The following is a 27,143-nucleotide window of genomic DNA, read 5'->3' on the forward strand; positions in this document are numbered from 1 at the left end:
AGAAGCATTTAGGAGACTCCAGCTGTGTTCTATTAAACCAGACATTAGAGATTTGCAAAGATATAAAACAATGCCATTGTTATCAGTAATTTTTTTTAAAATACTGCTTGTATTTGTGTAAAATTGTTGTTTATGTGAACACACAATGGACTCCTTACTGTTATTTCTTTTATTTTTTTCCTCTGATTTTTATTTTATTTTTTAATGTTTACTTATTTTTGAGAGAGAGCATGAGTGGGGGCGGGGCAGAGAGAGAGGGGGACAGAGGGTCTGAAGCAGGCTCTGAGCTGACAACACAGAGCCCGATGTGGGGCTCAAACTCATGAACCATGAGATCGTGACCTGAGCCAGAGTTGGACGCTCAACCGACTGAACCACCCAGGTGTCCCCTTAAGGTTATTTCTAAATGCATTAATAAACAGACACTTTAAATGTTTCTTTGTTTTAATTTCTAATATGGTAAATATCGATAGCTGTAACTCACATTAACAGAAACTCTCTGGGCTTCTCAGAGAAGTTTTTAAAGTTCTTTAGGTTCAAAAGGGTCCGAAGGCCAAAAGATTTGTGAACTGCCAAGCTAGTTAGTTGATCTGCAAAGTTTATTCCACTTCGAAAACTTCCTTAACGCTCTTGTGTCCAGAGTTCCAGGGGGGGAAAAATGAAGAAGTTAGATTTGCTCTACCTTTTCATTCTAAGAGACAGCCTAGTAATTTATTATAAAAACTTGAGTTTTACCTAGATTTTTTTCTGATGTTTCACATTTTAGGCTCAACACACTAAAAGACACGATAAAAATAAAGTCTGCATTTTTAAGGTACCTTCTGGGTCTGCAAAACAATTTAACATCTGCTGTTTTGTTTCAACAATCCCCAGAGGCAGCTTGGGCTCTCTGAATGCAAATAAAGGGAAAGCAAAATGTCCCCCGTCCTGTGTACAAACAGCAAGACTTAGAGACAGTGAAGGATACACTTTGCAGTGCCTGCGTAGTGCGGGGTTCCTGCAAGGGTGATTACTTTTTTGAGGCCTTCTATCGATTTTATTTCCTTTTTAGAGTTTATTTATTTTGAGAAAGAGAGAGGGCGCGAGCACACGAGCGGGGGAGGGACGGAGAGAGAGAATCCCAAGCAGACTCCACGCCATGAGCACAGAGCCCAACGCAGGGCTCAAACTCATGAAACCTTGATATCATTACCTGAGCCAAAATCAAGAGTTGCCACAGTGCCACCAGGCGCCCCATATTGATTTTATTTTTAAACATTCGGTGCTCTGCAAAGAGAGAGTCTATACGTGCTGAACTTCAGTCTGACCCTACCCAGTCTTGTATCACCCCTACATGACAATGATCAGGATAGTACGGCTTAATTTTTAAAATTCCAGCCTATATGTGAAAAGCACATCCTAACATTTTTTTTTTTTAAGTTTCTTTCCTAAAGAATCCTGTTGGACACACATTCTCAGGAGAAGGAATTTGAAAACCTTTTCAAGAAAACTGGGATGCCCATTAAGAAGGTATGACAAACGGAACGCTGTATTCTTTTACTTACTTTTCTGAGGGTTTTAACAACGCCCCATCCTTGGTCCATGTATATGTGGCCTGAGTGGGGGTGACGGGCTCACACAGGATGTTGATGACCTCCGTCCTTTTTGTAATGTATACTGTATTTCCAATCCTCGAGTTTACCGTTTTATTAAATGAAACCGAGGTGGGCTGCCTTTGCCTCAGGAGGACAGGTCCCTTTGGCTGGAATGTCAGCTTGCCTGAGTTTCCTGCATTCGAGCCTTGGGGCACACTTCCTGTTGTTCCCCTCAGCTGAGCTGCGGGAGGCACCCCTTCCTGGACGCCCCTCCATGGCGGATGCCCTGGCTGTGCCTTAGCAAGCTCGGCCACCAGCTGATAGATCACCTGGGACGCAAGGTCACCACTGACCTCCTCGGCTTCCATGAGCTGACTCATGTTCCTTATCAGTTCGTCAAACTGGGCGGTCTCCATGCTGTATGCTCCCTGCTTAACGGCCGCTTCAAGCTGCTTATCCTTAAACTCCCAGGAGTGGCGGTTCCCCGCAGAAGTGCCACAGTGGCCCAACAGCGCTCTCAGGAAAGGCTGGTTATCAGCTCGGCCGTTGTCCGGATAAGGCTCATTTGTGTGACCCCACAATTGCCTCATTTTCTGCCAGGTGGCGCCCAAGCTATTGGCGTCATTGTGGTCCGTCCCAGGCTGGTCCCTCACATGCCCTCCGAGGGCCGGGGGCGCCACCAGCCTGTTGTCGGCACCGATGACCTTCAGAACAATGGTTTCTCGGACAGGACCTGCGATGCACTGGTACATGCCGATGTCGGGGGCCGCGAGGCTGTGGATTTTTAGTGAGCCTGACTTGGTGATGCCGAGCCTCTTGGAGTTCTGCAGACAACGGCCATCCTTCTCCCACTGGATCAGAGATTTCTGGAATCGTCGTACTGGGCATTTGATAATCACAGACGTGTTGGGCAGCAAGTAGGCCCTGCTCCCAACGGTCAGGTTAATGCGCTTCTCCTCTCTCGTCTGAATATAGACTCTCTGGACACCGAGGATCTGGGGCCCCTGCTCACCAGGTTTTGTCTCTGCCTCTGGTTTCATTTCTGCAGGGGAAAAAAAAAAAGAAAGAAAAGAAAATACGAACAAACATCTCAATAATATAAGCTTTCTGACAGCAATCTTCCAAGGCTGATACGAGTCAACGGTTGTATTTTCTTTCCTCTTTTAAAACATCTGACAAGTACAACACAAATAACAGTATGCACAAACATGCAGTGCTGGAGCAGCAAGGAACACAAGTTTGGATGAAGGGCATGAAAACACGTAAATTATTTTGCAAAGCCCTGGTTTGGGGAGCTGTGATGTTAAATGTTTCCATTGATAAGGGGATGTCTGATATTTTGGGCCATCACCACCCGGTAGGTATGAGCCTTTGGGGAGTTAATATATGGCTTGGCCAGAGACACGTCAGCTATGGGAGAGAAAGGGAGAGTGGAGAAGTGAGAGAAAGCATCCGAAAGATCTTAAGGTGACTATGAGGCTGGCCAATGGCTGATGACCCGAGAGGGTCCATTAAACTAGCAGGGCCCGAAGAAGCATGTGGTCTAAGAAGAAAAGAGAGAATGGGCACTGAGTTTGGATCTTAGCTCTGCCACTCGGACAACTCATTAGATCTCTGTGATCCTCAATTTTCTTGCCTAGAAAATGTGGGCAGGGGGCCTGGGGGGCTCAGCCGGTTAAGCGTCTGACTTCAGCTCAGGTCACGATCTCGAGGTTCTTGAGTTCGAGCCCTGCGTTGGGCTCTGTGCTGACAGCTCAGAGCCTGGAGCCTGCTTCGAATTTTGTCTCCCTTTCTCTCTCTCTGCCCCTCCCCTGCTCATGCTCTGCCTCTCTCAAAAATAAACATTAAAAACAATTCAGAAAACGTGACTAGTGCCAGTGCCTTCATCAGAGGCGTGTGAAAGTATGGTTGGGCATTCACACCAAATGCGTGCACAGTAGTGGGCACACAATATACTCTCACATACGACCACTGTGGCCCTGACACCTGACAATGGGAGGTGTGGCCAGGAAGCAGCAGGGCAGTGCCAGAGGGGATGAGACATAGGGCTGGCTCTAGCTTGTTCCTGGATGTGGCCTCCAGTTAATGGCCGTGAGCCAAAGAGGAGGCACCTTAGGTCTCTCCTTTGGAAGAAGAGCCCAGAGAAAGGCCTCGGTGTGCCCCGGGATGGCTTGGAAGTGAGGGAGGGGTGACGTGGGGGGAAGTCTGGGGCCTCTTTGATGATGTACTTAGGTCCACAGGCACACAGAGGATTGGGAGCACCAGGGAGTGATAGAAGAGACTGGACTCTGGTCAGAGGTATTGCTGGATTCAGGACATGGGATTGGGGGCCTCATTACCTTGAAGGATCCCAGTTAGGGGTCCTCCTGGCTGAGGCACTGGCAAGGAAACACTAGGAGAAAAGTCAGAGTAGGTCTCCACTTAGATGGCCCTCTCAGGCCTGACCCTAGTTTTCCAGAATAACTCTTGGAGTCCTCCTGGGTGGCTCATGAGCCCCGTGAGGGTCTAGCTGCCGGCTGGGCTGCGGGGGGACCAGTGCGATCAGGAAAACAACAGGGGTGGACCCACAATTTCTGTGGCAGAGGATGTCCTTGGTGAGGGACAGGCATAATGAGCTTGCGTGCGAACCCCACAGAGATGGAGTCAGCAGGTGAGGACTTGTCCAGGGCTCTGCCCGTGGATGATCGTCAGCTCGGGTCTAAGTGGAACGGGACGACCTGCCACGCACCCCGCCTTCCCCACCGGATACAATCTCCACAGAGGGTGTCAAGTTCACCCCAGCCACTTGAGGCACACAGGTGTTCTTTCAGGTGGTAGCACAGAATTTTGAACGTACTGTTGTTCAACCGCGATCAAAACCAGGCAAAAAAAAAAAAAATGTATGGATTCACATTTACAGCTCATCCATTATTACAGGCAGAGATGCTGTCCAAAACTCAACAGTGTGCACAGCAAGGGTGCCACCAACCAGAAGCGACGGCGGCTGTAGCGCTGGAGCGGGGTCCCGCTGTCACACTACTCTCAGAGTGTCCCCTCCGTCATAGTTAGATTATGGGGAGGTCAGGTGGCTCCTGCCTGCGGAGCCCTCAAACTTTGCAGCCTGCTAGAAACATCCATTATTATTATTTTTTTTAAATCTCGATGCCCTGGGACCCATCCCCAGAACTTCTGACCTATGGGGAACAGCCTGGGCCCTACGAATTTTTTTAAGCTCTCCAGGTGCCTGAAAGGTGCAGCAAAGTTTGAGAACCACTGCCCCCACGCCTACCACTGGGTGAAAGCAAGGCAGCAGAGAAAGGTGTTCCTGACCCCACTTCTTTTATTGAAGGACAATGTGATGGGATGGTGCTGGTCAAGAGGGAAGGAGAGATAAGAGGCAGCAGCCATGTTTTCTGCGTGAACCCTGCCAAAGTCTTTACGACATGCGGAGCCTTCTGGAAGAAGACTGTAGGAGGATTTCTCTCTGGCCTCAGCCTCAGGAATCATCACACTTAACTCTGAGGGATTAGTTCGTGTCCTGTCCAGTGAATGCAGAACGGTGTCGTGGACCAGCCTGCTTTTTCAAGATTGCTGTTATGGCGACAAGTATAGAGCCAAATCTGTGCTCGTGCATTAACAGGAGAGTCCAGTTCAAGCCATAATCATGTATTAGCCTTGTCTTCCTTTCTTATTGCTTAGATGCTTCTAGTTTTACTTATCTGGTCATGTTTTATAAATACGTAACAGTGGCCTATTGTTGTCACAAGGCCGGGTATGTATATGTGTGCATGTCTGCATATATATCTGTATATCTACCTATACAGAGCTCTTACAATTATTTTAAAGGCCTATTTGAACACCCTGTCTGGTCCCTGGTCCCTTGGAGGTGGACAGTGGAAAAGATGGATGTGCACATGGATGGCTTCCAAGTCACAACACAAACTGGGTCAAAGTCAGGGTTTTTGTCTTGTTTCGTTTTTTTAAGTAGGCTCCACGCCCAGCAAGGAGCCCAATGTGGGGCTTGAGCTCCCAACCCTGAGATTAAGGCCTGAGCTAGATCAAGAGTTGGACATTCAACCGACTGAGCCACCCAGGCACCCCTAGAGTCAGGTTTTTAAATTCAGGCACCGGAGGCATGTGAGGAGACTATTTGGGGGGTAGCCGTGCTGCTAAGGATGAGGTCATAGCTTGGACATTCCTGCGCTTCCTGGGACGCAGAAGGCCACGTGGAAAGGAAGCACATCCGTGTAGCTGAATGGTGGTCTGAAGGGATGATCTGAGGCTGGTATAAACCCACACAGAACCCCGATGCTCTAGAAGCAAGCATGGACGGGGGTTCTAAGCACCTTTAGGTCCACTGGTGGCCAGATGTCCCTCAGCTGAGCCCGAGGCTTAAACTAGATGGGGCCCTGACTCCTTCTAAGACAGCCTGGGGAGCCTGTAGGTGGTAGGCGGCATTCGGCATTGGTGAGGAAACCACCCAAGTGGCGGGTGAGCCACATGAGGGCCAACTGCTCCCTCTGGCTGCCTGCCCATCTGCTGGAAGGTAGGTGGTGTGGCCCCAGCCGGTCCCATCCTAACCCTGCTGTGGCAAGGGCTCACGCTGGGTACAGAGCATATTAGGAGCAGGTGTGCCTGGGGAGCGACCCGGGGTTCGGGCCCTGCCAGGCTGCCGGGTTCCACAGCCTGGACCTACTCTCCTGTTGGGACTCCCGTGAGTTCCTCTGGAGAAGTGCCTGGAGCATGACATCATCGGACACGGCGTCTGGGCAAGAACTGGTCTGGCCTTGGGCGACTGCATCCTCCTGCCCCTGGACACACCCCTGAACTACAAGTCTGGCCCAGCCTGATCAGGTACGAGCCTCACCTGCTGTGCAGAGAGTGGCTTTCTCTTCCCTCTCTAAGCTTTTCCTTGGGTGACCCTGCGGATGCAATGAGCAACTTTGGGCTGTCTAGTCTAGCTGCTCTGGTTTGTGCACTCTATCTGTCAGGTCTCGTTTATCTGGTCTAGTTGATCACATCTAGTCTATCAGGCCTATCTGTCTAGTTTATGGAGGCCTAGTGTATCAGCCCTAGTTTGTCAGTTCTAGATTATCAGGTTTAGTTTATCTGTCTAGCCTGGACCTCTATTCACTGCTTCCCAGAAATCTCTTCCTGGTACCTCAAGTTAAAATTTTTTTTTTAACGTTTATTTATTTTTGAGAGACAGAGACAGACAGAGCATGAGCAGGGGAGGGGCAGAGAGAAAGGGAGACACAGAATCCCACGCAGGCTCCAGGCCCCAAGCTGTCAGCACAGAGACCAACACGGGGCTCAAACCCACAGACTGCGAGTTCATGACTTGAGCCAAGGTCGGACGCTTCACCGACTAAGCCGCCCTCGAGTTTAAAACATTAGAATCTAAACTCATTATGTCTGCCTCCCATCCCATCCCAGTACCCTCCTCTTCCTGTGCTCCCTGAGTGAATGGCATCACTTTCCCCCAGTTACCCCAAGTCAGAAACCAGAAAGTCAGTGTGATGCCTCCCTGCCCAGCGGCGGGCTGGCCCTACCTCTCGCGGGCTCTCAGGTCAGCGAGCTTGTTGCTACCTGTCCCCAACTCTGCATTCAACCATATCACATCAGCAGCCGGAAGCCAACCACGATGGTAGTCCTCGCTGGGCAGAAATCAGCAAAGGTAACAAAGGGTTGCTACCCTCCCTCCTCACCACCCTCTGCCCCAGAGCTGGCCATTAAATTCGTACAAGCACTCCCCCGCCCTTGGGCCGTGGCCCCCAGCCCCAGGTACTAGGGCGGGATGTCTGCGGCATCGTGGGGCTCCACCCTGGCACTCTCTCACCTAGAAACTGCCAGAGTCCCACCCCCAGACTCCCAGCCTGCACCCTCGTATTTATCCAATGTATCCACATAGCTGTTGGAGTAAATGAACCAAAATAAAACCTGACCGCCTCATCTCCTTCTTGGATAAAATCTAAACTTCTTACCATAGAGTCCCAACACCCTCTACAGCTACGTTCTCAAGCTTTCTCTTTTGTCACAGCCTTGAACCTATGTTCTAATCTCACGGTATTTCTTACGGTTTCCCCGGACATACAAGTCCATTTGACACCCCCTACCTTTGTCCACACTGCTCTCTTCTCCCACATTCTCCTGTGTCCTCCCCAGTGTGGGTCTGGAGAATGGACGCCCATCTTTCAGAACTCTGCCCAAGGGAGCCTCCTCTGTGAAACCTTTCCTGACCTCCCCCACCCCCCCCCCCCCGGTTGGCATTGGCCTTCCGCATTCTATCACGGCACCCATGGCACTTTCCTGGTCTCATTTCTCTATGCAGATTTCTCTCCCACTGGACCATGAGCTCTTAATCACAAGAGAATGTGCCTTCCGCTTTGTATCATAACATCTGAGACACAGCAGCACTTGGTGAATGGCTGCATAAAGAATAAGGAAATGCTGTCATCGTGTGTTCTATGCTAGAGTCCAAGGTGTGTGTGGGAGGCGGGAGAGCTAACAAGGCAGAGCCTTGGGAGAGGGAGAGAGGGTCTCAGGGAGAGACCCTGAGCTGCAGAGAAATGAGTGTGTTCGAGACAGCCCTGGGAAGGGATGGGTGTATACGCTGTCAGCCTGGCTGTCTCCCCCTGCCCCAACCATCCTGATCTGAGTCAGTACTTTGACAACAAATACGAATCTGTTTCACCAAAACTCAGGAACCCTAGAAACCTGGAGCCATAATTAAAAAAAAAAAAAAACACATCTAAAATCAGGGCGCCTGGGTGGCTTGGTCGGCTCCGGCATCCGACTTCTGCTCAGGTCGTGATCTCGCGGTTCGTGGGTTCGAGCCCCGCGTGGGGCTCTGCACTGACAGCCGGAGCCTGCTTCGGTTCCCGTCTCGCTCTCTTTCTGCCCCTCCCCAGCTCGTGCTTTCTCTCTGTCTCAAAAATAAAGAATGTCGAGGGGCGCCTGGGTGGCGCAGTCGGTTAAGCGTCCGACTTCAGCCAGGTCGCGATCTCGCGGTCCGTGAGTTCAAGCCCCGCGTCGGGCTCTGGGCTGATGGCTCGGAGCCTGGAGCCTGTTGCCGATTCTGTGTCTCCCTCTCTCTCTGCCCCTCCCCCGTTCATGCTCTGTCTCTCTCTGTCCCAAAAATAAATAAATAAACATTGAAAAAAAAAATTAAAAAAAAAAAAATAAAAAAAATAAAGAATGTCGAAATAAAATTTAAAAAGTCTAAAATCAAATACTACATTTCCGTTATGTTTCTCCCCCCTTCAGATCCCTAATTAGAAGACAAGACTTCGAATGGCAATATGAAGAGAATCCAAGTCCGAGATATTTGAAAAGCGTCTCTACGGGTAGAAGTCATGATAAGCACTTTGGGGGGGCCTCGATGGAGAAGTCCAGGGCTACTGTGTACCTGCCCCACACAAGCACCCTGCACCCTCCTGGGACAGAACACACAAGTTGCTCTGTCACAATGTGTCCTGTCTTCAAAGCTGTGACAGGAATTAAAGGGATGCATTAAAAATAACTAATATTTTGAGCCTTCAGTCAGCGTCTGGCATTGCTTCTAAGCACTTTATAGGTATTACGTCTCAGAGCAATCGTACAAGGTAGATGCAATTTACTATTCCCATTTTGCAGATGAGAACATAGAGCCTGGCAGAGATTAGGTAACTTGCCTGATGTCACAGGGTGAGGCAACGGCTGGGATTGTAACTCGGGGGGTTATATTACCTTCCAGAGAAGGTTCCACTGAGAAAGATCGTGGGGGAAGGCAGGGTTTGTGTTGGTCTTTCAGGAATAAGAAGAATGTCAGTTGCTAGATATGGCGGGAGAAAGAATTCGAGAAACGATCAAAGTCTGGAGTGGGGGGAGTCAGGGAATGTAGGGGGGACCCAGGCAGGGGTATAACCGGACCGTGTGGTGCTCAAGAAATCTCTCCCACCCGCCCTCCACCCAACTGCCCATGAACATGGTCAAAATGAAGATCAACAAAACTCATTCACCCAAAGAGGATGGGTTGGGGATGCCTGGGGGGCTAGGTGGTTGAGCATTGGATTCTTGATCATGACTTAGGTCGCGATCACGCTTCGTGGCCTCAATCCCGCATCAGGCTCTGCTCCGACAGCACAGATCCTGCTTGGGTTTCTCTCTCTCCCTTTCTCTCTGCCCCTCCCCAGCTGACGCTGTCTGTCTGTCTCTCTCCCTGTCTCAAAAATAATAGTTAATGGGGTGCCTGGGTGGCTCAGTCGGTTGAGCGACCGACTTCGGCTCAGGTCATGATCTCACAGTTCGTGAGTTCGAGCCCCGAGGCGGGTTCCGTGCTGACAGCTCGGAGCCTGGAGCCTGCTGCGGATTCTGTGTCTCCCTCTCTCTCTGCCCCTCCCCTGCTCATGCTCTGTGTCTCTCTGTCTCTCAATAATAAATAAACGTTAAAAAATTAAAAAAAAAATAATAGTTAAAAAAAATAAACAAAGAGGATGGGTTTTACTTAAACTGGAGGCACCAGTTAGGATGCTTAGCGAGAGGTGGGGGCTTGAAAGGGAATAAAGACCACAGCACAGGTGGACTCGGTCTTTCTCGTCTTCAGGCCCCTTCCAATCATGCAGGGGTCGGGCCCACAAAGAAGACCACACATTTCCAATCTCGGGGGGCAGATGGGGCAGAAATGAGGTGAAGGGGGGCGGAAAGTCAGAGGACATTATGGCAGATAGGCCTTGCTATTCCCAGTGGAGTAAAAGACGAGTCCATCAACAGAGAAGTGGGAAATTAGGAGTTGGGGTAGTTAACAGAGAAATGGGAAACGCAGTAGTTAACAATAGCTTCTATGGTGAATGTCTAAGGAATTCTTAGGAAACACGGGGGAAAAGAAAAACACTCGATGCCCAGGTAAATCAGCATGAGCACGAAGAACGTGATGCTATTTCCTTCAGCAAATCCTAGTAGCTCAGACCGGGGAACCCAAAGCCAAACAAATATCACCTGAAAAGTAAAGCCGGGGTTGAAGTGAGCAGGTGATCGAGGCGGGGGGTGCAGAGTGAGCAAGAATACTGCAGTGAGGCTTTAACCGCTGCACGTGATGCCCTGGAAGCTACGTCAAGGGCAGGGGTGGCGCTGAGCTCAGGGTGGCGGGCGGGGGGGGGGGGGGGGGGGAAGCAGGGAAGGCGCCAGACCGCAGGGGTCCGGAGGACCCGTGAGCCCCTGAGCGCACCTCCTGGCTCCGGGAAGAAGAGGATGCCCCATCACGGTGCAAAGGGAGAAGCCAGATTTCAGCAAGCAAAGGCCACTGAGCACAGGTGATGGCGGGAGCCAGGCCACGGAGGAAGCGGAGGCGCCGCTGGGGTGAGGCTGGGAGCGGGCGTTCCCCTCCCTTCTCTGCTTTCCATGCCCCATGCGTTTGGCAAGCCAGGGAATGGGGTGGGGAAAGAGACGTATCACCGTCCTTTTGCTTGCCTTTTTCGCTCTCTCTAAAACTTGTAATTTTGCCCTGCTCTGCGCTGCACGCCGTGACAGTTTCTAAGTTCACCTGCACCACGTGGCACGCCACATGCTGCGATGATCTTTGAGGAAGCGCCTGGACGCCTTGAAGTTCACTCTCCTCGAAGGCAGCTTGCGGTCTAAGCGCACCGCCACGCGCAACCGTCCACAATTACTAAAAACCAAGTCGATAAGCACTTTGAAGGACGACCCTGTGCCCTAGGCCCTAGGCATTCTTAAATTCCAGGACACGATGGAACTTGGAGTCTCAAGAGTTTGAAAATCTGGTCTCAAGGAATTCCCAAGGGAAAAAGTTAACGTTGTCTATCAATCAGCATAAAGAGGCAGCTAAGGGTGTGGACTCAGGAATCACACAGACCTGTGGTCAAACAGGCCAAGGCGTCCAACCGGCAGCTACGGGTCTTCGGTCAAGCCTCATACGTTCTCTAAGTCTTGGGTTCCTCATCTCTAAATGGGAATAATATGTGTCTCACAAATTGCTGGGGGCTGAATGGCTTAGTGCATGCGAGGAGTTCCAACCAATAAATGCTCAATTAACAGCCAAAAAGAGCCTCCGCTTCTTTTTTTTAAGTTGTAACTGTTTTTTTTTAAACTTTGTTTTATGAGTTTCTCCCAGAAAGTTGTGGGTAAATTTGGATTTTATATCTAAGGTTTTTTTTTTTCCCCCTTAAGCAGCATGAATAGTTAATTTCTGATTTTTTTTTTCTTACCATAAGCTCAGGAGGGTACCTGAGGTAATTAATATTACTTTACAGGTGAGTCATTGATCACAGTGAAAAACAAAGCAAGAAACAGACCCAGAAGCTGCACAGTCCTGGTATGGCTTTCCCCCTAGCTCCGAACTCCACCTCTCCTGGGGTGGTTATTTTCATTTGCTGTAGGGCCAGCCCCCAACTCACTTGTTACCACCCATCGTCCTACCTGGAACCCACAGAGGCATGTGTAAACATTCTCTCATCTACGCTGAAAATACAGAGGAATGTGACATATGCATATTAGCTTTTGGATATAATGAAGCTACCTTATTAAGTCCTGAAGCTGAGCTTATCATTTAGAATTGAAGCAGTGTTTCATGTTTTCCTTGCTGGTTTCAGATTACAGTAAAACCTTGGTTTGCGAGCATAATTCATTCCAGAAACATGCCTGTCGTCAAAAGCACTTGTATAATCAAAGCGAAACTCAAGAGCCATTGGCTCAGGTATAAATCACGTGACATTCGGCATCACGTCCTACTCGTATTGTAAGACATCGCTCGTTTATCAAGTTAACATTTACTACAAATGTTTGCTCGTCTTGTGGAACCCTCGGAGAACAAGTTACTCACCGAGGTCCAAGGTTTTACTGTATACACAAGAAGAGATGCTTGAATACCTAAACCTACTTAGCTGTTCCACTCTCACTAGAATGGATCCGAATGCATCCTTGGCGAAGGAAACCGGAGACTAGTTTGGCTTCACTTCTACAAGGAATACTCATGAATTAATCATAAGTGGAAGAAACCGTGGTCAAGCGAAGGAAGAAGGCAGTATAAATCCAAGCGAGGCCACAGAACAGAGGCCGTCTGTCAAGGTGGGTGGACATATTAAGGCCGGCTTGCCTTACAACTGTATCTCCTGCTCAACACTGCACCGGCTGCTGCTCACAGCAATTCTGAGTTCTGCTTGGTCTGCTTTACCCACAGATCAGAAATGTGCTGCTTCACGGGAAAGGAAGCCATCGGGACGAGAGGAACAGCACGGGCACACCCAGCGGAGTGTGGCCATTCCATACTTACTACTGCAGGCGGGCATCTGGCAAGATCTTACGAGAGGGGGCCCTGGGAGATCTCTGCACATCACCTCGCTGAGGGGGACGCGCCGGCCCTTGGCGGTCAGCCTCTGACACACCTGCTTTCTTCGCTGGGTTCCAACGCCACAGCTGACGGAACACTGCAAGGAGAAGCGTGCACCGGTCACATGGAGCGTCGGCCGACGACACAGCCAACAGCCACGTCTCCACTGGGACAACAAGAGGGGCTGTACGTGCGGCTGCCGGTTGCTGGGCGCGAACGCCTCCTCTTTTTTATTTCTCTGTTATTTAACTCAGGTATACGTGGCACACAATGTTACATGAGCTTCAGGGGTACAACACGGCGATTGGACGAGTCGATCCGGTACTCCGTGCCCACCACGGCAAGTGCTGTCCCCTGCCGTCACCACACAATGTTCTCATGGTATCACTGACTGCATTCCCTACGCCATATTTTCATCCCCACTATTTTTTTTTTGACTTATCTTTTATAATGTGGGAAGTTTCCTCCTCTTCTTCCTTCCTTCCTCCTGAGATGGCAATTAATTTCCAGTAATCTCCCGTCATGAGGATTTTTTGGCATTGTGATTGATATCTGACTTATTTTTTAGCTATTTATTTATAAAGTAAGATAATTGTGCTTTTAAAAAAAAGATACATACCCACAACCAAGACTTCAAGAAATAAACACAAAAGGAAAGTTTGTTTTTTTTTTTTTAAAAAAAACCCGCTCCAACTGCTTCACATAAAGTCACATTAATATTTGGTCATCCATGTGTGTATAACATTGATATTTGATAATCACTGTGTGTACATGCAATTTTAATTGAAAAATGTAATGCAGTTTCGTTAGGTGTATTAGAAAAAAAGGGAACTAAAGTAGAATTAAAAGAGATGTTGAGGGACGCCTGGGTGGCTCAGTCAGGTAAGCCTCTGACTCTTGATTTCAGCTCAGGTCATGATTTCATGGTTCATGGGGTCGAGCCCCCAGTCGGGTTCTGTGCTGACAGTGTGGAGCCTGCTTGGGATTCTCTCTCCTCCACTCTCTCTGCCCCTCCCCCTCTTGCACACTCTCTCAAAATAAGTAAACCTAAAAACATTTTTTTTATAAAATTAATTTCTTAAAAAAAAAAGGTGAATGTCTGACCTTTTTTTTTTTTTCACCCTGGCAATGAATTCCCGAAAAGAACCCTCTAATGTTAAGAAAGAAAATTAAAAAAACAAAAATTGTAGAAACCAACAAGATGTTTCGATGATTGTTTTTAATGACACGTTTGGACTTAGGAGAGTATCTACTGGCTAGGAAAGATGAGGAAATAAACCCGTTCATTCCTGCCACCTCTTCCTTCCAAACCTCCAGGTAGCATTCATGATGCTGCCCAGGTAACGTCAGGGTTTCTGATATGTACATTCTGTTCTGAGATGTCATTGCTGACTGTTCTTTTTTTTTTTTTTTTTTTTGATGTTTATTTTTGAGAGAGAGCACGTGTGACACAGGGAGGGGCAGAGAGGGAGAGAGAACCCCAAGCAGGCTCCCCACTGTCAGTGCGGAGCCTGACGTGGGACTCAAACCCACAAACCATGAGATCATGACCTGAGCCCAAATCAAGAGTCTGACGCTTCACTGACTGAGCCACCCAGGTGCCCCATTCTCTTTCATTTTCTGTTCCATTTGTTCTGCTCTTTTCAGGAATTCCAGTGGGCTTGGGTGTGATCTCCTCTCTGTCTCCCACATCCATCACTGCCTCTGAAAACCAACTTCACATCTGTACTCTTTCTCCTATCCCTGTACGTGAGTCCTTCCAGCCTGCACACGGTATCTCGGTTTTCACTTTAATTTTGTTGTTGCTTGTAAGGTAACCTTGTATTTCTGCTCTTCTTAATTTTTCTTTTCTGTTGTTCCCCCCCCCCCCCATGAATGTTCCAGTTATCTTTCCTTCTCCTTTTGTTGACCTACCATCTCCTTTCGAGCTCAAACCTAACTTTAAAGCCACCTTCCGCCCCGGACGCCATGACTGTAATTTTCTTGGGAACATAGACTCTACTTGTTGGAACTCTACTTGTTGGAACATCCCAAAGATGTTACCACCGTTCACGTGACCGCTGCTTTCTGTTCCCTTCCCGGAGACCTGATTTCCTCCTTCGCCTTCAATTCCTCGCCCCCCATCCCCCGATGGGGATGCCTAGGTTTTAGGCTGGAGTCATGAGTGCAGCTGTTTGGGAACAACAAGGGCAGGGGATGAGCAGTTTACCTCACTTGTGTATGACGCTCTGGCACCACAATTTCATTTCTGCTGCCCGCGTGCCTGTTCAGCTCTTGGCGTTCGAGTGGCTGGCGGGACGCCGAGAACCGTCTCTTCGATGACCGGCTCCCTGTGTGACAACACGGCCACCACATGCCACCTCATCTCCGGCCGCCCTCCTGGGTTGGGAGGCCTACAATGCCGCGTGTCCTTCTGCGCCACCCGGCCCATGGTTCCGCAGGGACACAAGGGCAGCTCCGGGTCTAGCCCTCGTCTGTTCTCTGTAGTCGAAGGACTGTTGAATGGGCCTTGGAGGGCTGTCCAGCGTCCTCCCGGGGGGGTGGGGGGTGGTCTACACTGCACTCGGCGCCTGAGGGATTTCTGCCAGGCTCCCTTCTCGTTTGGGGCCAGATGTTACGGTCTTTGGCAGGTGTGTTCCATGATTTACAGTTTGGGATTGTGGCCACTTCATTGTTCACTGAAGACGGAGTGTTCCCTCTCTTCCATTCTCTTTGTGGGTTTTATGTTGAGTTTCAAAGGAGGGGAATGCAATTTTCTTTTAAAATCCTTGATGGGGCGCCTGGGTGGCTTGGTCGGTTAAGCGTCCGACTTCGGCTCAGATCATGATCTCACGGTCCGTGAGTTCGAGCCCCGTGTCGGGCTCTGTGCTGACCGCTCAGAGCCTGGATCCTGTTTCGGATTCTGTGTCTCCCTCTCTCTCTGCCCCTCCCCTGTTCATGCTCTCTCTCTGTCTCAAAAATAAATAAACATTAAAAAAAAATTAAAATCCTTGAGTGTCCTCTTTAACAGAAAGCCCTAAACTATTAATATTTTCAGTACAGAGAAAAGCTTTTCGTATGCTTTTGAATAAATAACTTAACACTGCCATTTGCCACGTTATGATTTGTTTGTTTTTTTTTAACCAAGTCACATCATCATCTAGGAGTCTCCCATATAATAACAAATTAACGTCAACTTTTAAATTTTGGTTCATGTAACAGTGAGTAACATCACTGCCAGTCTCCACTCATAAGCCATTTCTAATGATAAATACGGGATTATTTCCCCCTCCCCATCATGAATGGGAGCATCCTTTGCAAACCCCTCTTCGGGATGGAGGTCTGATGTGACCTCGTGTCTGCTAAGTTCAAAGTTAGGGTGCCATTAGAGAATGTTCCCAACTCAGAGAGAGAGAAAGTGACAGAATCAGTGCAATAAATTACAGTTCACAGAGCAGCAACCATATGCCAAAGCTTCTACTATTTATGCCACAGAAATCTGGTAGATTCCTTTGGAAGAGCTCATGGGAACAACACACCCTGAGTTCTTACAACTTTGTAAGTACCTGTGACCTTTACACTTGGAGGTCACCTTGGGAGGCTAGAGAATCCTCGCCTCACATTTCCCTTCTCTTCGTTTGTTAAACATGTTGTTCCAATGTTTTCCCCTGTGAAGTGGCATTGGTGAGAAGTCTGATGTTAACCCGACTTTCTTTCCCTAGTAAGTGACTTGGCCTTTTCGCCTGGATATACAAATAACATTTTTCTTCATCTTTAAACTCCGGCACTTTTAGCAGAAGATGTCTTGACGTTGGCGGGACTAGGTCACTTCTCCTAGGGGCGTGGTGTGCCCTTTCAATACCGCGATTTGTGTTACATGGTGATTTTCTTTATAGTTTTGTTCTGTTGTTTTGGTTTCATTTTCTTGGAACTCTAGCAAATACTTACACGTTGGATTTTTTCCCCTCCCTTCTATCTAATATTTTTTGCTTGGATTCTTCCTATTTCTCTTTGATTATTTTCAATTCCCTCCTTTCTATCACTTCTCTTACTACGCTTCTTTCTAGTTTACTCTCCATTTCTGGAACCCTCCCCTTAAGTTTTCTGGTTCTCTCCTGGACCACGTTAGCTCTTTTCCTTCACACCCCGGTTATTTATTCAGCTCATTTCCGGGCTTTTCTATTTCCGATCTGTTCCTGTGTATTTCTTAACTTCTCTTAGCTCGCTTCAAAATAGTAAGTTATATTTTCATCTGCATCAAGGCCGCATTTCCATGATGTTGCTATGTTACTGACACTTTTACAGCATCTTTGTATGGGGTGTGCTGACACCCCTATTTAAATGAGATCTGTTTTTTCTGTACTTTTAGGAGAGTGTAACGGGGTGGGAGTGTTTCAGGGTCCTTACTATTCCCTCTTGTGGTGTTAAGGAGACGTAGTCAACAGTGTGGCCACAGTTCTGGGATTCCTATCTTCTGGACTCTTCCATGCCCAGGGGTCTGGGCGTCCATCACTTCCGCTTTGTGTCCTGTCTCAGCTTGGATTACAATCGCGGCAGGTTTGCTGGGTATTTCTTCGCACTCTTAAGGGGGTGTGTTTCCCTCGTGCTCTCCAGCCCTCTTAAGGCCCGCGTAGGTGTGCGTGATGTCCCCTGCACTCAGCCACAGCCTGGCCCTGGAGTCCTCTCCCATCACTTACTGGTCTCAGACCCCGAGGGGTCACGTATGGTTGACTTCCGTGCCTCTTATCATCTCCATGTCGGTCTAGCTGTTAAACTTACAGCTCCTGCACGGTCTCCACTATTGGGTATGGTTTGGCCTCACCCACGTATAGCACTTGTGTTAACGTGACTATCTGTGTTTTTTTTCTTTCCTTTAGCAGTTCTCATTGCTCTGTTTTCTGTGTTGTTTTTTAAATTGAAGTATAGTTTTTTTTAATGTTTTTTAAATTTAGTTTTGAGACAGAGAGAGACAGAGCAAGAGCAGGGGAGGGGCAGAGAGAGAGGGAGACACAGAATCCAAAGCGGGCTCCAGGCTCTGAGCTGTCGGCACGGAGCCCGACACGGGGCTTGAACTCATGGACTGTGAGATCATGACCTGAGCCGAGGTCAGACGCTCAACCGACTGAACCCCTAGGAGCCCCTAAATTGAAGTATAGTTGACACACGGTATTATATTCATTTCGGGTGTCCAACTTAGCGATTTGACAACTCTCCATGCATTAAGAAATGCTCACCACAGTACGTGGAGTCACCCCTGTCACCAGACGAAGTTATTACGACATTGCTGATGCCATTCCCTGGGCTGTGCTTCTCACCACTGTGACTTCTTTTCTTTGTGCCTGGAGGTCTGTACCTCTTCATTCCCCTCGCCACGAGGGATCTGGGGATATTAAACAGCTGTGCTGCCATTGTGGTTTTTCTTCACTATTTTCTAACTATTTTCAGAGGAACTCCCATGGACAATATATGCTGACGTGTCACAGTATCCATTTGTCCATGGCTTCAACTACCCCTTAAACGTGGATGCTTCCCCCAATTATAACCATCCTGCAGATCTCTCTTGAGCTGCAAATCTTTACTGGTGCCTTGACAGACCCTCAAACTACACACATTTCAAAATAAACTCATTTTGTCTCCCTTTCGGGTCATCTCCCAAATGTCTTTTTCCTTCCCCAATTAACTTTAAACTTAATGCCATCTCTCATCCCTTGACCACACCCCTCTTGTCCGCTCAAATCTTACCAGTTCAGTCACCAAATCTGCCCACTCTATCTGCTAAAGAAACATCTCCCAACACTATCTACTGTTGTTCTCTGCCTGACTGCTTCCTTATTCTCATTGGTTTTATTCCAACCCATCTAACAAGGTCTCCTAGGCTCTGGTTCCTTCTCCCCCAATGAGCTGTTCACACTGCTGCCGGAACCACATGCCTGAAAGCCTTGCGTTTCACTCCCCTATTCAGAACCCTTCTCCGGGCCCTCAATGACCGCAGGGACAACCACACACACCGAGGTCCTCCCCGGTCTGGTGGCAACCTCTCCTCTCCGCCTGTCTCACCTTCTTCCATTTCTTTGCTACAACCTAATCTCAAGCCATGTAAGACCGCCAAGCTCATAACCTGTGCCTTTGTGTGCACTCCTGCCACTGCCTGGACCCCCTTTGTCTCATTTCCACCCGGCCTGCGCTCAGCCTCTAAGACCCAGTTTTACACCTGCAACTTCTGCAACACTTTCCCGGGACCCACGCAGACCCGGATGTTTCCCCTCCATTCTTCACACAGTCCTGTAGATGGGAGCCCTTCACTGGCTTGTCAGTCACAATTTTTTGTATCTGCCTCATTCAACTGTGAGCTCATGAAGACCTCCTTCTTGGCTGCCCCAGGTCCCCAGTGCCCAGGGCAATCGGTACAGCAGGGTGTGGTCAATGTCTGCTGGTGAACCGATCAGGCCTGTTCAATTTAGAAGAAGCTTTTATAAATCTCTTTATTTTAGTCAACAAGTATTTACCAAGCACCAGGTGGGACACATATATGCAGAGATGGTCCTTCCCCTCTGGCATCTACAACCTAGTCAAGAAAATAAGGCATATTCAGGAGTGTGTGTGTGTGTGTGTGTGTGTGTGTTATTTAACATAAATAGAACAGAGAGAAGTGTATGGACTTGTGTGTGTGTGTGTGTATTATTTAACATAAATAGAACAGAGAGAAGTGTATGGACTTGAATGCACTGGGTATATTTCAAGTGGGTCAAAATGTAAGAACAAACTACCATATTAAGTCTAAAAAGACATTACTATTCAAGTAGAAGAGTGGTGATGTACAAAATTATTAATATTAAGAAACATATAATGAACACTACATAATAAAAAGAGGAAAAGGAAGATTTTAGAATAAACCTTGTAAGCTGGAATATTCTTCTATTCATAGAAGGAATACCTAATGTATTTAGATTAATCACCTTGGATCAAGATCAAACTAATCCTGAAGGATAGGACTGACAGAATGGATTTCCATCTAGAGATAAGATATTAACTAGCTTTACCAAACACCAATTATGAAGATAAAAATAAAGAACACCTTAGAGAAGCCCAAAAGGTTCTTAAACTTTTTGAAAGAGTCCAGACATTGGAACTTCTTTCATTTCTTTTTTAATTTTTTTAATGTTTATTTATTTTTGAGACAGAGACAGAGCATGAATGGGGGAGGGTCAGAGAGAGGGAGACACAGAATCTGAAGCAGGCTCCAGGCTCCGAGCTGTCAGCGCAGAGCCCGATGTGGGGCTCGAACCCACGAACAGTGAGATCATGACCTGAGCTGAAGTCAGATGCTTAACTGAGCCACCCAGATGCCCCCAGACATTGGAACTTCTTGAGATCACTACCATCCCAAGTAACTATCAATAAGCTGAAAGTGTCTCATTAATGAGAAGTGTGTGTGTGTGTGTGTGTGTGTGTGTGTGTGTGTGTAACCCTCTCATACAGTTGTGTGCTGCTAAATGCTTCACAAGTTCTTGGGGAGACAGCACTGACTATAACGTGTGCCGACTTCTGTGTGTGAATGCTTCCACCATGGCTGATTTCAAGCTATCAATCGAGAACGAGTTAAGAGATGACAGCTGGTTCTCACAAGCTGGAATGGATGGGCCCCAACACACCACTGCTCTTATGAGTCACAGTTAATGAGTCTATTAAAAATTAGAATGCCGTATTTATAAACCCATGTGTCCAGGACATATCTTGAGCTGTTCTTTGTGAAAGTTCTCATTAAAGAGATCTCCTTTATACTTGGCATATGGCTGTATTTCAAGAATTAAAGAGCTAGCAGACGTTGGTGGCTGAACACAGGAGCTGAAGAAGTCAGAGACGATCACAAGTGTTGGAAAGGTGGTGATATACTAACAAGAGACAGAAGCAAGGTGGGGAGGCGGTTGGGAATTAAGTGGCTGTCTCTTTGCTTTCCCAGGATGAAGGCACATCCTATTTGGACACCTGCAGACACCATACTGAACAGAGGGTTAGAGACTGTTCCTGGAGATAGGGAATTTATTTATAGAAGTCAGAGATGAGGTCAGGACACAGAATCAGCTCTGGAGGAAAAATGCAGTGATATGCATTAAGTATCTGATCAAATGTTGAGCTTTTTGGAGACTTGGAGGAAGACAAACCAGTAGACAAGATGTAGTTAGGTAAACAGGAAAAATGAAAAAAAAAAACACCAAGAAACATCATGAAGGAGAATGATGAAGGCAGACAAAATGGTCAAACGCTCCATCAAGATATAGAGGGTACACAATGAGGAACGGTTTCTGGATTTCAGTCAAGGAACGGATTTCAGCAAGGGGTCCGCGGATCACAGAAATCCGCCGTTTGGGAAGACTGCCCCACGCAGGAGTCAATGCTCCCTTCTTACAACTGGGAATGCAGTAAGAGTCGAAGGCTTCTTTCTGCCTGACGTGTAGTTCAGATCTAAAAACCAAGAAGCCAACGAACGAACAAAGCCCCAGCAGCCATGAATAGAGCTAGTGTCAGGAGAGAGGGCTGTTCCGGCTGCAGGCCGAGAGGTCTGGCTCGGTGAGAGATGGAAATCCTGGCATGGCTCCTGAGCCTTTCTGTGTCCAGGGTTAGTGGCCAGTTTCGACGCAGAAAGGCCTTATCCAGAACCACAAGATGGATGGCTGCCCCCGAGTGAGCCAGCCTGTGGCACAAGGACTGGTCTGGCAGAAACCTTTGGGGAGGGTGGCGATTTTGGCATCACTCTCTGCCAAAACAAAGCAAGTCTGAGATGAGAGGGAATGTCTACTAACGGGAGACAAGCTGAACCCCGCAGGAAACCCAACACATGCGCCTGACCGGGCCCAAGTCTGGATGCTGGCTTTTGGTTTCAGAGCCCAAGGCCGGCTCTGCCTTCCCGGGCATGTGAGCACACCCACCCTCGCTCTCGCAGGGAAGACTTCTAGAGATGCAGCTTTGGCTGGGAGCGGGACCAGGTCTTGCCTGTGCCTGCGCTGATCTCTTGCGGTGCCCATCAGCCTGCCCTCGCCCTGCCCAGGGGTTGCCTAGGAAACTGACGAGCCTCAGGTCCCAGCCAGCTCGCGTGGGTAGCCTTCTCTCCTGTCTCCCTTGCCTCCCAGCAACAAGCCTCCCGATGAAAGATTTGCTTGTCTTCATTAGCAGGCTTGAGCTTTTCGAAAGGTCATCACTTCAACAGAACTCCGCGTTTCCCCCTGACTTTGCAAAGACTCTCGGGGAAGGGTATTTACCTGTTCAGAGCTTGCTGGGCCCCAGGACCTCACGGGTCTCATGGTCACTGGCCACAAGGACACTGTAGGCCAGACGGGAAAACATATGCACGCTCAGGAAGTAGCTCCCCAGGGAAATGCCATAAAACCTTGGGTCATTGTGAGTTCAAGCTGGGAAGTGCTGTGCGATTTCAGGGGCGGAAGACTTCACAGAAGAGGGAAGCTCGGGCCTGGATCCACGATTTGAGAGTGAGGACAAAAGCAAGGACCCAATGGGAAGCACGACTGGACATAATAACGGTGTTACTTCAGTGATGCAGAACCGGGAGCAGCAAATTCACTGCTCACATCGAGAATGGACAGGAGAGGGACACACGCCCAGTCTCCACTCTAAAAGGCCAATGAGAAGAGTTTGTTCTAGAACACAAGATGGAACTGACAAGGGCTGTCTGTTCTTAGGGAAAAGGAGAAAAAGAGAGAAGCAGAAAGGCGTATTTTAGAGCATGGGAGGGGTTCTAGGTCCTCCCTGGCTGCATCCAAAACAAGGTGCCTGTTTTCTCCATGACCTCTGCTCACTTCCTGCCCTTCCCTTCCTGCCTTTTCCCCTCAGGTTAGGACAGCACTTGCCCAGAGAGACTATTACCCAGAGCCATTCCCACTTTGGACACAAACTCGAGGGCTGCGCAACCCTGATAAGGATGAGGGGCAGGTAGGGAAATGCTTCTCAAGCTCTGATGTGCTTTACAACACCTGGAGAGCTTGTTGAGATGCAGATTCGGATCCTGAGGGCTGGCCTGGGGGCCGGGGGTGGGGGTGGGGGGGCTCAAGATTCTTCATTTCTCAGGAGCTCCCAGCTTGTCAAGAGATGGCCGCGTGGTCGGATCTGGGCACCCTTAGTGTAGCCAGGAGACGAAGCATCACACAGTGCTGAGAGCTCTCCGCACAAGTGCCCGGCCCTTCTGCCCCCTGCAGCTCTACCCCTAACCTCGTGGAGATGGTAACTGGGCCCTTGACCTCCTCCAAGGGGGAGCAGCAGGTCTTCACACCTGGGGCTCAGCTGGGTGACTGCCATCAATACTGTCTGCCCACCAGCCTCCCTAGACACCAACACCTTAGCCCACTTCCCCCCGCCTGACCCAGTCTCAAAGGAATACTTTCCACTGTTTCTTGGGGCCAGAGGAGGGGAAACAAAGCAAGCCAGCTTTTACAGATGAAGATCCCCAGGGCAGATTCCTACCTGTCCTTCCCCGTCGCTAGCCTCGGAAAGATGCCTCGCCTCTGGCAGCCACCTCTGTCCATCCAGACCCTGACTGTAGGAGGAAACGGTTTTCCTGCCCCTCGTGTTTCTGCCCTGCAACCTAGCAATTCGTGGGGGAGAGTATCGGCCACCCGTTGGCTCCGGCTCCTTGGGAGTTGGACAGAGTGAGCACGGTCGCTGGATCCTGGGGCTCCTCCCGCAGACCCTGGAGGGACGGGTTTGTTTCTTGAGCATTTTCTGAGGGTTTAGGGAAACATGTATCGACGACTGTCAGTGGCCCAGATGAGGACAATGAGTGGTAGCTTGTCAATTAAGATAGTGTTTGAATACTGGCACTTAATTGAGCTAGCCCGCTAAAACAAGGAACACACAAAGCCGGAGAACAAGCAGGCAGAGGCACTGCGAACCCACCCTAGGCCAGAAGAATGTGCGCTCTCCCTCGGGAAGATGAGAAGGCTCCACTCTGCCAGGAGCTTCTGTCCTAATATCTCATGTTGAGCTCACGGCAACCACTGCATTTAAATAACGGGCAATGGGGCTCAGACAGCTTACGCACGCTGAACAAGGACGCCCAGTGTGCAGGCAACAGAGCTGGGAATCCATCGTGGGTGCGTCTGGAGCAAAACCCCCCGCTCTTGCATGAAAGACGTACGCCCTCGTACGAACCTTGGATCGCACAGACGTGGCCTCGGATCCTAGCTCTACCCTTGGGAAAGTCACTCAATCCAAATGCGCCTCTGTGTCCTCGTCCACAGAGATGGAGGGGACGTCCGCTTCCTGCACCGTCGTGGGATGGTACGACCAGAGGACTGTAACAGGCTTTGAGCCCGGCACGGGATTGAGGACTCAGGGAAGCTCAGCCGGGTCAGGGACTGCCCTTTCTTATTTGTTGAGATGGAGTCTGATGTCAGAAGGCCTCTCTACCCCCACTGGAGGCCCCAGGACACACCCCCCCAAACGCATGCCGCAGAATCTTGTGGGGGAAATAATTAGAGGCTGAAACAAAAAAGGGGGCGAAAAGGAAGTAAGGTTGGGGACAGCCCTTACCTTCGACCAGTCTCCCACCGTCAAATGTGGAGGACAGTCTGTTCGGGCGCAGGACTTGTGAGAAGACGCCTTGGGTCCTTGGCACAACTCATCGGAGAGATTCAAGAAGCCGCCGTCCGTTAACAGCTGCCGGCAGGCGACTCTTCGGTTCTGAGTCCCCCCGCCACAGGTCCTGGAACACTGAGGAGACGGAAGGAGGTGGGTCGGGGCTTGAACGGCCACGGGCGTGGCGGACCGTGGGGTCCCCGGTCTGCTGTACCTGCTGCCATTCCTCGATGTGCCAGCTAGGAGGGCAATCAAACTGACTGCAGGCTTGTAAAGCGTGGGGCTTCTCATCCCTGCATTCCTCGGCGGGGGCCGGGGACTCCCCCGGGTAGAGGCAGTGCACCTCCCGGGTCTGGATTCCGACGCCACAGGTAGCCGAGCAGGGCCCCCAAGAGCCGGTGTGCCACCTGTACCAAAACACAAGGGACGGGGGAGTTGAAGTGGCCGGTGAGACCACGTGCAACGGTCCGAGCATCAACGATTTCAAGTTCTTCTCTGGGCGCCCAGATTTCACACTCCACGCGCAGACCCGAGACCACAGCATCCCCACCGACAGATGGCGGTTAAAATACAGACATATAATATGCACAGGCAAGAAACGCGGGCAAAGTGTTTAAAGATTTTTTTACCCACTTGGGAAAGCCCAGAGGACAAAAGGAGCAGATCTCTCCCCGTTCTTAACATGCCACCATATATCAATAATAAAATCTTGGTTTTGTTTTGAATAGAGCCCCAAGGCAAGCATGATTTATACGGGTGTCAGAAGAAATTTTAAATGCTTAAAAGCACACTTCAGGAAATTTTCAGGGCACCTGGATTCATTATTTGGAATATCCCTAAGAAAATTCTTCTCTGTTAGGATTGGATTTACAACACGTACGTATAATGGGATTCCTTTCCAATAAGATCTTGGAAAAATCAGGTTTTCTCATGAAACATCTGTAAAAATGAAAACCCAGGGCAGCTGCTTTTTGATACATATTTCCAAACTGCATTCAAGGAAGATTCTCTTGAATCTCGATTCACACTCCCGCTAGAAGCATGTGAGAGAGCGTGGTTTCTGTCACCCACACCGGACAGCATCCCTGCCCACCTGATGGGTGAACGACTGGACGTTATAGTTATCTTAATTTGGGGATATTTAATGATCAGCGAACGCAAATTTTTAACCAGTGGAGACATATCATAAGGAAACAATTTTAAAATCCTTACAATTGACATAAAAGGATGTTTGCTCCTAGGTGGTGGGTAATAGCAAAAAAACAAAAAACAAAAAGCCAATTTAATTAAATTTTATAAAATGGAATGAATGAGGCGATCTAAATGTTTAACAATAAAGGGTAAACTAAGTAACTGTATATTCATGCAGCACAATGCTAGCAGCCATTTAAAAACAAAGTATACTTCTTGGGGTGCCTGGGTGGCGCAGTCGGTTAAGCGTCCGACTTCAGCCAGGTCACGATCTCGCGGTCCGTGAGTTCGAGCCCCGCGTCGGGCTCTGGGCTGATGGCTCGGAGCCTGGAGCCTGTTTCCGATTCTGTGTCTCCCTCTCTCTCTGCCCCTCCCCCGTTCATGCTCTGTCTCTCTCTGTCCCAAACATAAATAAACGTTGAAAAAAAAAATTAAAAAAAAAAATAAAAACAAAGTATACTTCTGGACATTGAAATAAATTCATGATACATGTTTATTAGAAAACAGGTCAAGGGGCGCCTGGGTGGCGCAGTCGGTTAAGCGTCCGACTTCAGCCAGGTCACGATCTCGCGGTCCGTGAGTTCGAGCCCCGCGTCGGGCTCTGGGCTGATGGCTCAGAGCCTGGAGCCTGTTTCCGATTCTGTGTCTCCCTCTCTCTCTGCCCCTCGCCCGTTCATGCTCTGTCTCTCTCTGTCCCAAAAATAAATAAACGTTGAAAAAAAAAATTAAAAAAAAAAAGAAAACAGGTCAAAAATACTGTATAATCATATTGTTTTATGCATTTATAAATGCACGCAGAAAAAAAGCCTGGATAATTACCCATCAAAATGTTAACAGTGATGAGGTCTAAATGATAGGATTTTTATTTTCTTTATTCTTGCCAGTATTTCCCCAGATTTTCCTTAAAATAAACATTCATTGTTAGAAAAAAGAAGTTAGTTCTTCGAAAAAAAATAGTGTTTATCTAAGGGTGACTTTCAGTTTTTCTGATTTCTAATTTTCTATAATAAATATGTTTTACTTGTGCAAATAAGAGGAAAAATACAAAATGAAAAGTATGCGAAACAAATGCAATGGGACAAAAAGATGAAAACTTTCATTTATGAAGGCAAAGTTCACAATGAAGATATAATACTCATAAAAGTATGAAGACTGAATAAAAAGTATAAATATACATATAAAGTACAGCTGTTAGATATAAGGAAAATAGAAGCATAAGTAATAAAAAATTTTAAAAGCTATAAAATACTTCTCTAAGCCCCTGGTATATCAAGAAGGCAAACTTTAAATAAGAATATAGTAAATTTAGTGACACATTTCGAAGGCCTGATGACGTAGGTAACTTTTGGGGAAATTACAAAAAGTTTTATTCAAGATTGGGACTAGATCCTGTTAATTTTGTGGTTGAGTTTCTACAAATTTTCAAGAAACAGGAGAATTCCCATGTTATTTTAAAAGCTCCAAAGTAAAAAAGAAGATTAAAATATTCTCATGCATCACAAAGCTAGGAA

General features: G+C 48.3%; 1 protein-coding gene across 2 annotated transcripts in view; it reads right to left on the minus strand.

The window, feature by feature from the left end:
* ADAMTSL3 (ADAMTS like 3) overlaps window positions 1–27,143 on the minus strand; it is a 348,695-nt gene that overhangs the window by 59,578 nt on the left and 261,974 nt on the right. For both annotated transcript variants that reach the window (XM_043554621.1, XM_043554622.1), the window contains 4 exons: window positions 24,656–24,848; window positions 24,397–24,576; window positions 12,820–12,973; window positions 1,545–2,616 (listed from right to left, as the gene is read on the minus strand). In XM_043554621.1, coding sequence (XP_043410556.1) covers window positions 1,545–2,616; window positions 12,820–12,973; window positions 24,397–24,576; window positions 24,656–24,848 — 1,599 coding nt within the window. The remainder of the gene's footprint in view (window positions 1–1,544; window positions 2,617–12,819; window positions 12,974–24,396; window positions 24,577–24,655; window positions 24,849–27,143) is intronic.

Source organism: Prionailurus bengalensis, chromosome B3 (genome assembly GCF_016509475.1).
Source record: "Prionailurus bengalensis isolate Pbe53 chromosome B3, Fcat_Pben_1.1_paternal_pri, whole genome shotgun sequence".
Taxonomy (NCBI): Eukaryota; Metazoa; Chordata; class Mammalia; order Carnivora; family Felidae; genus Prionailurus; species Prionailurus bengalensis.